Source organism: Anguilla anguilla, chromosome 3, assembly GCF_013347855.1.
Source record: "Anguilla anguilla isolate fAngAng1 chromosome 3, fAngAng1.pri, whole genome shotgun sequence".
NCBI classification, from domain to species: Eukaryota; Metazoa; Chordata; class Actinopteri; order Anguilliformes; family Anguillidae; genus Anguilla; species Anguilla anguilla.
The window spans coordinates 65,043,665-65,059,048 of NC_049203.1; the positions used below are offsets into that span (position 1 = coordinate 65,043,665).

The 15,384-nt window shown below is 51.7% G+C and overlaps 1 protein-coding gene across 3 annotated transcripts in view; it reads right to left on the minus strand.

Annotated features, from left to right (window-relative positions):
- Window positions 1-529: 529 nt before the first annotated feature.
- The window catches only part of LOC118222974 (fibronectin-like), a 31,698-nt gene continuing 16,843 nt past the window's right edge, over window positions 530-15,384 (minus strand). The window contains exons 25-47 of one of the 3 annotated variants that reach the window (XM_035408975.1): window positions 14,122-14,394; window positions 13,534-13,617; window positions 12,981-13,172; window positions 12,748-12,837; window positions 12,332-12,598; window positions 12,076-12,192; window positions 11,586-11,750; window positions 10,589-10,744; window positions 9,966-10,079; window positions 9,248-9,517; window positions 8,355-8,542; window positions 7,791-7,878; window positions 7,439-7,618; window positions 6,428-6,517; window positions 6,096-6,284; window positions 5,317-5,406; window positions 4,467-4,594; window positions 3,185-3,323; window positions 2,622-2,780; window positions 2,037-2,162; window positions 1,511-1,617; window positions 1,132-1,245; window positions 530-646 (exon numbers count right to left, since the gene is read on the minus strand). In XM_035408975.1, the coding sequence (XP_035264866.1) occupies window positions 578-646; window positions 1,132-1,245; window positions 1,511-1,617; window positions 2,037-2,162; window positions 2,622-2,780; window positions 3,185-3,323; window positions 4,467-4,594; window positions 5,317-5,406; window positions 6,096-6,284; window positions 6,428-6,517; window positions 7,439-7,618; window positions 7,791-7,878; window positions 8,355-8,542; window positions 9,248-9,517; window positions 9,966-10,079; window positions 10,589-10,744; window positions 11,586-11,750; window positions 12,076-12,192; window positions 12,332-12,598; window positions 12,748-12,837; window positions 12,981-13,172; window positions 13,534-13,617; window positions 14,122-14,394 (3,395 nt within the window). In that variant the 3' untranslated portion in view covers window positions 530-577. Of the gene's footprint in view, window positions 647-1,131; window positions 1,246-1,510; window positions 1,618-2,036; window positions 2,163-2,621; window positions 2,781-3,184; window positions 3,324-4,466; window positions 4,910-5,316; window positions 5,407-6,095; window positions 6,285-6,427; window positions 6,518-7,438; window positions 7,619-7,790; window positions 7,879-8,354; window positions 8,543-9,247; window positions 9,518-9,965; window positions 10,080-10,588; window positions 10,745-11,585; window positions 11,751-12,075; window positions 12,193-12,331; window positions 12,599-12,747; window positions 12,838-12,980; window positions 13,173-13,533; window positions 13,618-14,121; window positions 14,395-15,384 lie in introns of all 3 variants that reach the window. The other 2 variants (XM_035408973.1, XM_035408974.1) reach the window with 2 other exon arrangements.

The window sequence follows — 15,384 nt, forward strand, 5'->3', positions numbered from 1 at the left end:
ATTTAGAGGAATACTGAAAGGCGCACACTGCCCAATCCGGGGCCTCCAAAATCTGAACTAACCAATCGGAACAGGGACCAACATTGCTAGTCACTCTGACTCAAAATGGAGGGAGGTAAAAAAAAAAAAAAAAACTTTCCTTTATGGCCTTGGTGTCTCCATGGGGGTTCGACCTCCTACACTTTTCCTGTAAAGACTACAAACCCCAGGGCCTTTTGGGACTACGTACAGGAAACTCTGCACAGGGAATGTTTTTCTTTAAAGTGTCTCAAAGGGGTGTTAAACAGGACATCAACTAACCAACTGTTTGGGGGGGGGGGAAAGGGCACTTTTTTTTGGTTTTTTTTTGGGCAGAAGTCTTTAGAGCTGATTTTGCAGAAAGGAGTGTGAGGTGAAGCAGCAGCAGATCTTTGATCAGATTATCCAGAGAATAAGGCACGAAGGTGTGTTAGTACAGTCTGGGGTGAGGGCCTCCTCAACATCACCGGTGCGGTACGTAGCTGGGGGGCGGGGGGGGTGGGGGTGGGGCGGCGGGACAGGACGGACAGGATGGGGGGGGGTGGGGGGGGCTTCTGGTTCACTCTCGGGGGATCTGTGCATCTGCGAGGAGGTCTGGTCTCAGGCACTCAATGGGGCACTGGATGTTCTGTTGGGAGTAATACAGCCGTCAGTTCCAGTAAACCCTTCTGCTTTTATCCAGCCTGCGCACATGATTCATACCTGCATTTCCAAGCAGGGTGACTGGTGCAGCACATTTGTGCATTTCAGTACTCCCCCCCCCCCCCCCCCCCCATTTAGTTTGCAGTCTTTTCAGTGAGGCTAAAATGGCCAAAAACACTCACCATTTCTTTACATTTCTGGTCTAATCACACACTACTCACAAATTTTCTTCATTTTTTTTTGTTTTTTTTGTTTCATGATTAGATGTGGTGCTTGATGCTTTTCGTCAACTGCTGACTAATTTGATATGAGGTTACCATTTGTAATTTAGTTACTTGGTGAAAAATTAACCATGTCAAATTCAGCTACTTCCCCTACAGATACAGTTTGCAGGGCCGTGGGGTCTGTGACAGAGAGAGTGACAGAAGAGTAGCTGAAGCGGGGAGGCGGAGGACGAGGAGAGGCGCTCACCAGTTTGCGCAGGGTGTTCTCCCTGTAGCGCTCGTACAGGTCCGTGTGGACCGGCTGCACGAAGTCCACGTCCAGACCCCCGCCTGGCCGACGGCAGTTCTCACAGCGCCAACCCTGAGAGGAGACAGCACAGCGGTTACACACACACGCACACACACACCTGCGCGACATTCACGCTCACAGGTGGAGTAACACTCCAGCAAACGCACCTGTACAACATTCACACTCACAGGTGGAGTCACATCTGTACAACATACACACTCACAGGTGGAGTCACACACCTGCATAACATACACACTCACAGGTGGAGTCACACCTGCGTGACATTCACACTCACAGGTGGAGTCACATTCACGCTCGCGGGTGGACTGCGTCTTACCTGCTGCCCGCCGTAGCAAGTGCAGGTGCAGATGGCTCCCAGGTACTCCTTCTGCCACTGGTTGCCCACCTTGTACACCTTCCCGTTATCGTAGCAGGTGTCCTCATCTGGACGAGTCAACAGGGAGGGCGTCAAACAAACCATCCACAGCCTAAAGGAGGCTACACAGATCCCCTCGGCCATAATCATCATGCTGAGAGGGTTATGATGAATGGTAAATGGACTGCATTTATATAGCGCTTTTATCCAAAGCGCTTTACAATTGATGCCTCTCATTCGCCAGAGCAGTTAGGGGTTAGGTGTCTTGCTCAAGGACACTTCGACACGCCCAGGGCGGGGTTTGAACCGGCGACCCTCCGACTGCCAGACAATCGGTCTTACCCCCTGAGCTATGTCGCCATATGTCGTCGCTGAGCTATGTCGCAGATGACCGTTCTCAATGCTAACGGGGGTTCAGTGGAAGACGACCCCCTCGGGACGGGACGGCACGCCCCCCCCACCCCTCCCGGTTTTTTGCGGTACTCACGCGGCTCGCACTTGAACTCGCCCTTCCCGTTGCCCAGGCAGGTGCAGGTCATCAGGTGGCCGTTCTCGGCCTGCCGGTCCCACTTCTCGCCGATGCGGTAGTTGTTGCCGTTGTCGTGGCACCACTCTGTTTTGGGAGGACAGGAGACGGTTCCTCAGGGGGGGGGTCAGGCACTCGCCCTATACCCACCCCCTGTTCCCCCACGCAGAGACCGTACGAGCCAATCAGTCCCATACGGCCGTCACATGACCAGTGACCATGAAGCCACCACAATATCTTACCAGAGAAATACACAACAAGCCTTAGTGTTTGCACGGCCAGCTAAACAGCTGAAGCAGCTGACAGTGCAAATCTCTGCGATTGACATTGGATTAGTCTCAGATGCAACGTGGGTCAATGTTTGTAAGTTGACAACAGTGACGCCACACAGCTACCATGGGTAGAATTCAATACACAAACATTTTGATGGGTCTTTTGCCATAATGTCCTTGGTTCAATTCCTCAGTGGTGCAAGACCTGCCGTTCCACGACTAACTAGAGTGCGCCGGAACGCGAGGTGCATGATGGGAAAGGGGAGCCACTCACTGGAGGAGTCGCATCTAAAATGGCCGCTGCCGAGGCCGAGGCACTTGCACCAGAGCTTGAAGCCGGTGTCCGACATGCGCTCCCACTCATCGCCCACGTCGTGGTAGGTGGCCGTGAAGGTGTCGTAGCACACGTCCTTGGAGGGCACGTTCCCTGGAACTGGAGGGAGGGAGGAGGCACACACAGCCGTTTAATTAACCAATCAGAGCCAAATCAGACAAATGCACATCAACACAACGGACCACCTCAATTTAAATAATCAATCAAAGCCAAATCAGACAAATGCACATCAACACAACGGACCACCTCAATTTAAATAATCAATCAAAGCCAAATCAGACAAATGCACATCAACACAATGGACCACCTCAATTTAAAGAATCAATCAAAGCCAAATCAGACAAATGCACATCAACACAACGGACCACCTCAGTACAAATACCTTTAGTTTCACCTGAGTAATGGTAAGCAGTTATTCATTTTCGAATTAGCTTCAGCTTAAGGCCTGTTTTTTCAGGATCTGCGTGCAGTATAACTGTGTGGCTGGCTGACGGGCTCTGTACCGGTGTTGCTGACAGTGATCATCTCCTCCAGGATCTTGTGCTTGAGGGCCCCCTTGATGGCCTCCACGATGACGTTGTAGGAGGCCCCGGAGGTGAGGCCCACAAGGGTGGCGCTGGTGGAGGTTCCTGGGAGGCGCATCTGGAGGGAAAGAAAAGTTTGGAGAGCAGGTCAGAAATGCTAAGGGATCCCAGCTGGTGATTATGTAATGGCCACCCAATATCCTCCTTCGCACTGAACCCTCTGAAGAGTAGGTCCCCCCCCCCCCCCCCAAAATTCTAAATCAGTGTTCTAGAACTCCACTGCTTCCAATCACCGGAAGTGATTGTGACATCAGCATTAGAATGTTGTTCGGTTAAGAACATTCTAATGGCATATTTGTGATCTTACATCTTAAAGGGTTAAATCCCCAAACCGCCCCCCCGCCCCCCCCCCCCCCAACCTCTCACTGTGCCTGACCCCTCCATATACGGTAGACAGCGGACAGACAGATATAACTGAGGATTCAGCAATAGAAAGAAAAGAAGAAGAAAAAAAAAAGAAGCCTTGTAAAGGCCAAGGTTGTTCCGCTGGCGGGACGGCGGACACATCGCAGACAGAAGCAGTCATTTCCTGTCTGCCTTCCCCTGGCTTTTACCCCGCGGAGCAGGAGCGCTGCCTCACGCCGCTCCCCCTGCACGTGGTCCGAGCGCACAGACGGACTCTCGGGCTATCGAGCCAGCGGCGCTGGAACGCAGCGGCGGTCTCTCCCCGCTGCTCGCCCCAGCACCGCTGCCTGGACGCCTCCCAGAGCTGAGGCAATCTGCTAGGAGAGCCGCCAGTTTCCATGGCGTTCTCCTCCTGGAGGGGGTCGGCGGGAGCCCCAGTTCCCTCACGCGAGACGGCGCTTGGACAGCGCTGCGGCCTCTCGAGAGGGGGGCCGTCTGGACGAGTGCGTATGTGCGTGCGTGTGTACAGTATACGGTCTTGATAGGGTTCGCCTGAGTTCATGTCTGCGAGCGAGCGTGTGTATATCAGTTTATCTGCCTTCGGGAAACTTCTGTGTGCATGTGTGTCTGGGTATATAACAGGAACACCTTCTGGTTGCCGTGGGTGATAGGGTGACTGCGTATGTGGGTATGTACATGGAACACCTTCTCCTTGTCATGGGTGATAGCGGGTGTTTGTTTGTATGTACCTGGAACACCTCGTTGTCATGGGTGATAGGGTGACTGTGTGCGTGGGTATGTACATGGAACACCTTCTCGTTGCCGTGGGTGATGGCGGGTGTTTGTTTGTATGTACCTGGAACACCTTCTCGCTGCTGTGGGTGATGGGGTGGCAGGACAGCAGGTACTCAGAGCTCTGCAGGGACGGCTGCCAGGAGACGGTGGTCTGGGTCTGAGACTCCTGCGGGACCGCAGTCTCGTTCTCTGGAAAACCAAAGGGAAAGCTCCCTTCATTCACCCGCACCACGTGCACCAGCTCCCCGTCGGCGCCCGGCTGGGGCACGCGGGCCAGGGGCTCGCGGCCGTCGGGCCCCTGGGGCTGTCCGTTGGGGCCCAGGCTCTGGTACTCGGTGTAGATGTGCTGGCCCTGCTGGCCCAGGGTGCCGTGCCCGCTGGTGCCCGCCAGCTGCACGCGGTTCTGGTCGAAGTCGGGCGCGGCGTCCTCGGGCACGTCCAGGGCGTCGGGGCCGGGGCGGTGGGGGACGGGCAGCTCGGGCACCGGCAGCTGGAGCTCGAGTTCTAGCGGAGAGACGGGTTAGGAGGCAAAGCGCGTTAGAGGGGCCTGCGTTAGCACGTCACCGCCAGCAGGGGGCGAATCCGTCAAGATCACCGTCTCTTGCCGGATCCGCTGAGCAAAGCTGGCCGCCATTTCCTTTTGAATATCTATGGCCATTCAAAAGCAAATGCTCTGTTAAAAAGCACTGGAGGAGTAGTTATTTGCATAAGATTAGCTGGCACTGAAAGTGCACTTGTCGCAAAACAAGAGCACTTTGGTTACCTTTTAAGTCCACGCTTTCCTCTGGTGCACAAATGACCCGGGTTTAACGCCTTTTTTTTTTGTCAACTCTTACCCATTTTTGGCAAAAAAAAAAGGATGTGTGTGTGTGTGTTTTTGCGTGTGCGAGCGTGAACACGCGTGTACTTACGAGTCCTGGCCTTCCCCACCAGCGGGGTGCTCCGCTGGGAGCCCTGCAGGGCGATGATCTTGATGATGTACTCGGTGCCCGGCTTCAGACCTGGACGCAAAAAACAGCGGCACAACGTCAAACGGAATGTCGCCAAAAGACGCCAAATTAGCATCAAATTCAAGAATGCTTCACGTGTTTTCCCCACAGCGCGCGTGATCTGCCGCCGTGGGCTATGCATGGCAAATTGTGGTCACTCACTCACTCACGGACTACCTTTGAGGGACGTTTTGTGGGACACATGTGCAGGTGGTGCCAGCTAAAATGTGTCTGCAGAAGTGAGTTGCGCCATGGGTCCCGGACGGTTCCGTGCTTGTTTTAAAATACTTTATTGAACCCCTGTGTGGGTAATTTGTCCTCTGCATTTGACCCATGCTAGCTGCTTAGGAGCAGTGGGCAGCCATAGTGCAGCACCCGGGGGACCAAACTCCAGCTCTGAGGCCAGTGCCTTGGCCAAGGGCAATGGCAGGAGTGTACGTGACCTGACACGCACGTCCTGTGGGTGTGTACCTGGAAGGGAACAGCGCCAACCACTGTGCCACCGTGCTGCCCATGTTTCCATACAGTAGAGTGCTTGAGGAGGAGCTCAAAGTTCATGAATAGCCTGTTCTCCCGTAGCGGCTAATGGGACAGCAGTGCTACTCTGTGATTTATGAAAGGCTCGCTGTTTGTGCTGATGGAGCAGGGCGGCGTGGGGTTGGGGGAAGGGGGGGGTTGGGGGGGGTGTCTGGGGCTGGTACCTGAGATGGTGGCGTAGTTCATGCCGGCGTGGGGGCGTGGGGTGAGCTCGCGGGGGGAGCCGCCGGACACCTCGTAGGTGATGAAGTAGCCCGTGATGCGCGTGCGCGGGGCGTCCCAGGTGAAGGAGATGGCGTTGGGGGTCAGAGAGGTGAAGCGGATGTTGGTGGGGCCCTCGACCGACGGTTTCACTGCCAAGAAAAAAAACGGACAAACCTGAACGATACCGACACAGGCACTGTGCACCAGCACACAAAAAAAAAACTGCATTCCCTTAAAAGAGAACGCCTACACCCAATTTTTTTTCGGGATTTTTTTGGGATGGGGCACGTACTTGTGTTGGCAGTGATGGTGAAGGGGGCACTGCGTGCATCTCCGTTCAGGGTGTAGAAGTGGATGGTGTAGGAGGTACCTGGCTGCAGACCTGCAAGAGATCATTTGATAATGAAAATGCGCCCATCCTACAGTTAGCCGGAAGCAGCAGCAGAAGCATCACTGCAATAGAAGGCTAATAATAACCTATACCCGCGCAACTCAACTCTCTGCGGGCAGCAGTGTCCGGAGGTATTTGCTCTAACCACGCACTACACCACCAGATTTTGCTAATTATTTTACCTCCTTGGTCGAGGAAGTAAGCCTGTTAGTGAAATCATATCTTTTAGTGCAGGCCTGCAGCAAATACCTGCAGGCACTGCGGCCCACAGGACCTGGAGTTGAATAGGCCCGGCTTATACGGTACAAACTCTGTTCCTTGAGATCTATTGTCCAGTAGGTTTTCATTTCAACCATAATGTGGCACACCTCATTCTACTAATTAGCAGCTGAATGACATCTCTAGCTGTTGAATGAGGTGTCTTTTGTTAGGTTGGAGTGGAAACATACAGGACAATAGATCTCCAGTAACACACGTTAGGAACCACTGAGAGTGTTATAAGCAGGTAATAAACCCTACGCAGCAGCAGACGGCTGTGTGTATTAAGAGGGTAATAGTACGAGTGAGATTGTAAGAGCAGAGTGTTATAAGCAGGTAATAAACCCTACGCAGCAGCAGAGGGCTGTGAGTAATAAGAGGGTAATAGTACCAGTGAGAGTGTAAGAGCAGAGTGTTATAAGCATGTAATAAACCCTACACAGCAGCAGAGGGCTGTGTAATAAGAGGGTAATAGTACGAGTGAGATTGTAAGAGCAGAGTGTTATAAGCAGGTAATAAACCCTACGCAGCAGCAGAGGGCTGTGTAATAAGAGGGTAATAGTACGAGTGAGATTGTAAGAGCAGAGTGTTATAAGCATGTAATAAACCCTACGCAGCAGCAGAGGGCTGTGTGTAATAAGAGGGTAATAGTACCAGTGAGAGTGTAAGAGCGGAGCTCGGGTGAGATGGTCCTTTGGATGGGGGCGTGGCTGCCGCTGGCGGGCGTGGCTTCGATGAGGAAGCCGGAGATGGTCTCCACCTTGGAGCGCCAGGTGAGCGTGATGGAGGAGTCCTTGATGTCCGTGATCCGAACGCGGCGGGGGGGGCTGATTGCTGAAACGGAACGGAAGTGTAAAAAAAATGTAAAAAATTTAATTCAGTGGGGAGTTCAGCGTGATAAACTTTTCACAACGAATGCGGAGTGTAAAGGGACATCTTAACCTAGCAATGGGATAAACGACCCGCACTAAGGCCAGCTGCTGGGTTACGAGAAGATCGGACTTACTGTCCAGGGTGGTGACCTCTCCCTGGAGGGGTCGGCTGGTGAGCGTGTCCTTCAGTGCGTAGATGAGGACTTCGTAGGTAGTGGCCACCTGCGAAAGACGAACGGTGATGACATCATCGAGCGGGAACGTGTCGTCTTTCGTGGGGACGTGCTCATCGTAATTACAAACAATCCCACAAGACAAAGAAGAAGCAAATGCAGAATTCACGTGTTTCTGATTTCTCTCTTCAGTGTAGAGACTGAAGTTGTTGGCAGCGAGTCCATGCTTTCATCCACCCACTCAACGGGGAATTACAAGCCTGGTGTCTATGATGGCTTTGCTAGCCCTGGAGGGGGGCATGTCTCAGCACTGAGTTTAAACTAAACAGAAACTCAATTTGGTCTCTTATTATGCCATCAACAGAGGTCATCCGTCCACACAGAATGCTGGAGAAGTACAACTGCAGCTGTTGGAAAAGTATGAAGGGAACCAAATGATGAACAAATCATCACTCCGACAAGGTCAACTTGGAAAACTATGGAAAAGGTATATGGAAAAAAAAAGAAAGAAAGGAAATACGTTACCATGAGCGAAGGCACGAAGACCTGAGTGGTGTCCGGCGCCAGGCTGATCTCCTTGGTGGGCCCGCTCTTGTTCTTGGGGTTGATGACCACGCGGTAGCCGGAAAGCTGGGCACGGGGGGCGTCCCAGGAGATGGTGAAGGCTGAAGGACTGACCTGAGTGAATTTCAGGTTTGTGGGGGCAGGAATGGCTGTTGGGGGGTGAGGGTGGAGGTGGGGGGTTGGTAGAAAAATGTTAAAATCACATCAACAAACACAAACAAAAGCATGATACTGTGTTAGAATACTGAGAACCCAGGCTGATTTGAAGAGTGATTGTGACATCGAGACAGCTTTTGGAGTATACACACTAGACCTTGGTTACACATGCCTTTGAAATACTTCAACTCCTTGAAGAATGGGAAAATCTGAAAGCACTTCCGTGGGTTCTTAAGGTGTAATTGAACACTACAGAAGGGATACCAACCCTGTTCCTGGTGATCTACTGGCCCGTACTGTTTTCACTCCAACCCTAACAAAAACAACACCAACAGCGAGAGATCTCATTGAGCTGGTAATTAGCAGAGCCAGGCGTGCCAAATTAGGGTTGAAATGAAGACATACAGAACGGTAGATGTCCAGGAATCGAATTGGGCCGCTCAAGAACTGTGTTCTGAAAACTGGTGAAAACAGATGCTTCAGGCGTGCCAAATCAGGGGTGAAACGAAAGTACAGTACATCTCCAGGAACAGGGATTGGGCTTCCCTGTGTTACAGTCATGTGAAGGAAGGAACCGGTGAAAACAGATGTTTTATTTTCTGCAGGAGCTTTAATGGTGTCTAAAAGGGCAAAAATTTCCCAAATAAATGATTTAACCCTGGGTGTGCTGCGGTCGTAACGCTGCGCTCGAGGCGTACCTGTGGCCTGCGCCCCCTCCAGGGCGGGGCTCGGGGTGCGGTCGTGCAGGGCGATGACCCTGACGGTGTACTCCGTCCCGGGACGCAGCCCCCGCAGCTGGGCGGTTTCGGCCTCCCCGTCGGGGGCGGGGCGGAGCTCGGCCTCGCCCTCCTCGGAGCTGGAGTACAGGACCCTGTAGGAGGTCACCGCCCCCTCGGGGGCCTCCCAGGAGATCCTCATGGAGGTGGAGTCCACGTCGGAGAAGATCAGGTCTTTGGGCCGGTCCACAGCTGGAATACGAGGAGAGGGGGGGGGTTAGGACCTAGACATGGGGGGGGGGGGGCGCCCACCACAAAACACAGAGGGGGGGAAAGAAGGCCCCCAGTGCATGCCAGTTTGAGGCGGTTTGGACCCGTAAACAGAGTGCTGATCTGGAAAAACCGAAAAAAACTCTGGCAGCAGTGTTCCCAGTGAAAAACCATTTAATGAAGGAAAAACCTATAAATCCTGGTTTTTTTATGGGATGGCCTTTAAAGAGTGAGTCAATGCCATTATTCTACATGACGACTTTGACAGTGTTGGGGGGAAAAAAAACTGAACTCCTGTAAAATCCCTGTAAATGAAAACATTCTACTGGGGGAAAAGACAAAAAAGGATACAATGCGCTATAAGTGTCCTTTCCAAGGGATTGTGGGTAATGTTTAGAGTTGGAGTGGGGGCGGGGGGGGGGGGGCTCACCGGTAATTGCGGTCTCCACCAGAGGCGCGCTCTCCCCATCCTCTCCCAGGGCGAACACGCTCAGCTCATATTCGGCTGTGGGCATCAGGCCCGAGAAGGTGATCTCCGTCTGGTCTGGAACACAGATTGAGGGCCGTCAGAAACAAAATGGTGGCCAGGAAAACGCTTCTGTGCGTACGTACCGTTCAGCCCGCCAACAGACAGGGCCGATGTGCCTGCCGTTTAGGATTCAGCCGTGTACCACAACCAGCATTTCTAATGAACCGTGTAGCATGCAAATGGCTGCCTGCTAGGCCAGGATAATGTGGTATAATGCTAAGGAGGCAGTGCTTGTAATGCTTGTACAAATGTAAGTCCATCTGGATAATAGAGTCTGCTAAATTACAGATATGTACATTTATTTATTTGGCATTTGCCTAAATGTAAGTATGCAAATAATAAAATATATACAGCTCGTGAAATTCTTAACCTTTTCAGCTCATTATGACATGGCTAAACAACCCCCCCCCCCCCCCACCCCACCCCTCCACTCCCTCACCCAAACTAATTGCAGGCAGAGATGGGGGGGGCGTTTTTTTTTTTTTTTTTCTTGGTAGAGGGCAAAAACACAGCTGAAATCCTACCGGGAGCAACCACTTCGGAGAAGGTGGGGCCTTGGCCATTTTTGGGGGTGCCGGTGACCCGGTACCCTGTGACGGGGCCTTGAGCCGGGGTCCAGCGCACCGTGATGGTGTTGTCCTTCACGTCGGTCACCTCCATCTCAGACGGGGACTCGATATCTACGAGAGAGAGAGAGAGAGAGAGAGAGAGAGAGAGATGATGATTTACACTTCCTGTGATTTACACTTCCTGTACGGCTAGCTGAGTCTCCACTCGATAGCCCTCAAAGGCAGAAGCGCATCTCTAACAAGACAAACATCTTTTATCCCAGACGGGGCCTTGAATATCTACGAGACAGAGAGATGATGATTTACACTTCCTGTACGGCTAGCTAATGCTCCACTTGACAGCACTCCAAGACAGAAGTGCATCGCTATGACAAATTAACAAAGTCCTGGGCACGTATCCATGGTATGCGAAAATGCAAACTTGCCTAAGATGACCCGGAGTTGCTTAAGAACACCGTCAGGACACGGACACAGAGCTCTACGCTAACATTTTTTTCCAATGAGCACATGCGCTCTCAAGCTGAAAAATTTAGGAGCACACCAATGCATCCCACTTAGTAGATGCTAAATTATTTTTCCAGTTATCACTCATCAATTTTCAGGAGCAAATGCTCATAAAATGGGCGCACCGGATTCTAGATCAGCATTCCTAAAGGAAGGCTGTGATTGGTGGACCAGGAGATCACCATTCCTACAGTGAGGCTGTGATTGGTGGCCCAGGAGATCAGCATTCCTACAGTGAGGCTGTGATTGGTGGCCCAGGAGATCAGCATTCGTAAAGTAAGGCTGTGATTGGGGGACAGGAGATCAGCATTCCTACAGTGAGGTTGTGATTGGTGGCCCAGGACATCAGCATTCGTAAAGTAAGGCTGTGATTGGTGGCCCAGGACATCAGCATTCGTAAAGTAAGGCTGTGATTGGGGGACCAGGTGTGATCATAAGCAGCCCGTACCTGTCCTGTGAGTGACATAGATGGGAGTGCTGGAGGCGGGACTGTCCCCTCGCCCCGTCACGGCGTAGACGGTGATGGTGTACTCGGTCCCGGGGCGCAGGTCCCGAATGGTAGCGGAGGACTGGGACCCGGGGACAGTGAACTCCTTGGGGATACCGTGGCCTCCTGGGGTGGGGGAGAGACGGAAGCGTTTTTCGGTTACAAGCCCGAAGACAGGGGCGTTCCCTGACCAAGTGTACTGGGGCACGTGGCCCAAAAAAAGGATGGTGAAAAAAACAGAGACCACTATCACTGTCACAAGCAACTAAGGGGGGAAAAAAACTACAATTTTCAGCCATTTCTCCAGGTTATTGCAGGGGCCTGGGGTCTGTGCCCTAGTAGAGCTGTAAGTCAAGCAACAGCCCTGCGCCAAGACATTGCAAATAAACATTACAAATGGTAGTAACACAGTAACCATGGCGTCTGGACAAAAAGAATCAGATCCACTGACCTGTCTCCCCGTGGGTGATCCTGTAGTACCGCACGGAGACAGAGGGGGCGTCCCAGCGGATGGTAATGCTGTCGGGGGTGGAGGTGGTCACAACCAGGTCGGTGGGGGCATCCGAAACTGGGGAAACAGCGAGACGACGATAAAGTGAACGAGAATCGAGAACAGTTTGGGGAAAATACAAAAAAAAAAAAATAGAATAGATCACAGCTTTGTGGGGAAACGTGGGACACAAACGGGGCAAAAAAGGGAAACGCACTGGTTGCCTGGCGACCGGTGAGCGGCAGGCTCTCCTGGGAGCCGCTGACGGCGAGGATGCTGATGATGTACTCGGTCTCCGGCGCCAGGCCCGTCAGGGCGAAGTGGCTCCGGGTCGGGGGCAGCCTCTCCTCCCTGGAGCGGCCGCCGCTGGCCGCCTGGTAGCGGACCTTGTAGCCGGTGATGACGGCGCGCGGCGCCACCCAGTGGACGGTGAAGGAGTTGGTGGACACCTCGGAGAAGTCCAGGGCCGTGGGCGAGTCCAGGGCTGTGGAATGGGGGGGGGGGGGGGGGGGAGGGGAACAGAAAAGTAGCGGGTAAATAAGTTGCGTAGTGCTTCACAGAACGCCGATCCCTCCTTCACCCCTCCACGCCGACGGACAGAACCTTCCGGATCCCAGGTTTCCCCGCACTCACTTGTCTTCTGGGTGCCGGTGACAGGCTTGCTCTCCCGCTCCTCGAACACGCACACCACGCTCACCACGTACTCCGTGTTGGGCAGCAGGTCTGTGGAGGGCGGACACACACGCGGGTCAGACAGTGACACGCGGTCTCGCCGAACCGCTCGACAGGCGGCAGTTAAATTCCAACCGCCGTCTCTCCAGCCCGCGGCGCGCGTACACAGACGCGGTTGACGAAGGCGCTCTTACCGCGCAGGACGACGCTGTTGGTGTTGCCGCCCACGTTGCGCTCGGTGACGTCGTCGTCGTTGTTGATCGGGTGGTAGCGGACGATGAAACGGGTGATGTCGGCGGACGTGAGGACAGTAGGGGCGGTCCAGGTGACCTCTATGGTGTCGGGGCCCACCTCTCCGAAATTCAGATCAGTGGGGGCAGGAACGGCTGAGGAGAGAGAAGGGGGGGGGGAGCAGTGAGACTAAGCCAGAGGAATTGAGGATGGTCTGATTTCCACGAAATCTTGCATATAAAACCCTGGCAAATACACACTCAAATTCATCAATGCTTCATTGGATTTGAGTGGAAAAAAAGGCCTTGGGAGTTTAAAAAAAAAAAGATTAAATGGGAGGAAAATGAGCTCCAGCTTGCGGACTGCGATTAAGTAAGAGTTTGGACTTGTAGCAAATTGGGGTTTCACAAAACAAAACCACATGGTCCCCAGAAACGGTCCCCTTTTAACACTAACGCGATAACGTTCCAAAAAAATTAAAAAACAAAAAAAAACAAAGGAGACGCAGCCGCCTACATCTCGTCTGGTTCACCACGGGGAAACCGTTCCCAGACCCCGACGCTTCAGGCGCAACTTTCCCATCTCCACTAATCATGCCATCTGAAATAAATAATCACAGTCACACGTCCAGATGTTCCAGCTGCAGTGCAGTCGAGTGGAAAAGCAATGCATCTTGGGTAGTCGTCGGAACTGTAACTATTGGTATTTAGGGGCAAAATTTCGAATTCGCTGATAGGCATTTTGAAGTATAAAGAGATAGTTCTTATAGAAATTAGCTGTATCCTTTACCATGCACCAACCGTAAAAATTTGGCATTTGAATGTAACCCCCAGAATGGAAGCAATTAACAGCAGTGGAACATATGGACGAACAAAAGGACAATGAAACACAGCTATTTTAAAAGGGCACTGGATGGCATCAGCAGTATAATTCAAGTACAACAAATGTCTCATACTTTTAGCCTTTCTCAGGGAATAATTTTTAAAAAGTCAAATCAAAGAACGTTGCTAAAAAGGCAACTGGGGAGATTCGAGGTGAAATGAAGTTAAAAAAATCTTAATCTCGGACCCTTCCGCCACGAAAAAGAAAGATTTGTAGATTCACCAGTCTGCTGTGTGAGGGTGGTGGGCGGGCTCTCTCCGCTCTCGGTCACCGTGGTGACGCTGATGTCATAGTCAATGCCGGGCTCCAGTCCGTGCACGGTGTAATAGCCCGCCGTGGGCTCCACCATGTCCTCGAAAATGGGGACGCTCTCCCCCGCGGCCACCACGGTGATGCGGTAGCCCGTGACCGCGGTGAAGTTAATCGGGCTCCACCGCAAGCCGATGGTCGTGTCGGTGACATCGACAAAGTTCAGGTCAGTAAGCTGGGGGACGTCTAGTAGTAGTGGGGGGGGGTTAGACAGGGAACGAGGAGGCCAAAGACGTAACAGACAAAAAAAAAACAAAAAAAAAAAAAAACATAAAAGATATAACACAGAGACGAGACGGAAAAGCAGAAGAAATTATCGTGAGTTACACAAGCAATGCATTCTGGGTACCATGACAGCACTGTGTGATATGGGGATGCTTTACCATCACAAGTTTAGCTCGATTACAAACTACTGTCATCTCTAGTTTTACCTCCAACGGACTTCTACCAAAATCAATCCTGTTAATTGAAAATGTACTGAAATACTACACGAGTTTAAATGAAATACTATTCAACCTAGATTAACTTAGATACTATTCAGACTAGTTTAAATTAAATACTATTTAGACTAGTTTAAATTAAATAATATCCAGACTAGTTTAAATTAAACAACCTGTGAAGCATGGAACACATCAATAAGCCATACCAGCAATAAAATATTCATAATAGTCTTCGATCTTTTTTTTTTTTGCTAGCTTACAGGACACTTGTGTGGTAAGGTCATATCACCTATGGAAGCAGCACGGGCTATGCATACAATTCAGCAAATTGACACGTTAGTGAAACAGAGAGTAATGCTAGCTTTAAAACAAAAACAAAACCATTCCAGCAAAATGACTCGGCATTTAAATGAGCCTTTAGCAGCAGCCAAGACCAGAACTGTTCCCGGCCAAGCAGAACTCTTTTCAGGAAACATGGCAGGTCAAGTTTTTAAGGATCGCGGGGAAGGACAAGGCACTCTGCTCAGATTAATAAATTGCAGTGGCTTCGAAGACTATTAAAACTAGCTTGCACTTGTGATGGCTCTGCTTAAATGCTCTTGTAATAACGATAAGAATCGAGGAAAGAGGCTTAAATATCAGATGACTCCGCTGTTCCGGTGCCAGCACTTCTTGGCTCCAGTTGGCCAGTGGACTTCACCGGAAATTCTCTCCTCACATAAAATGGAGTCTAAAG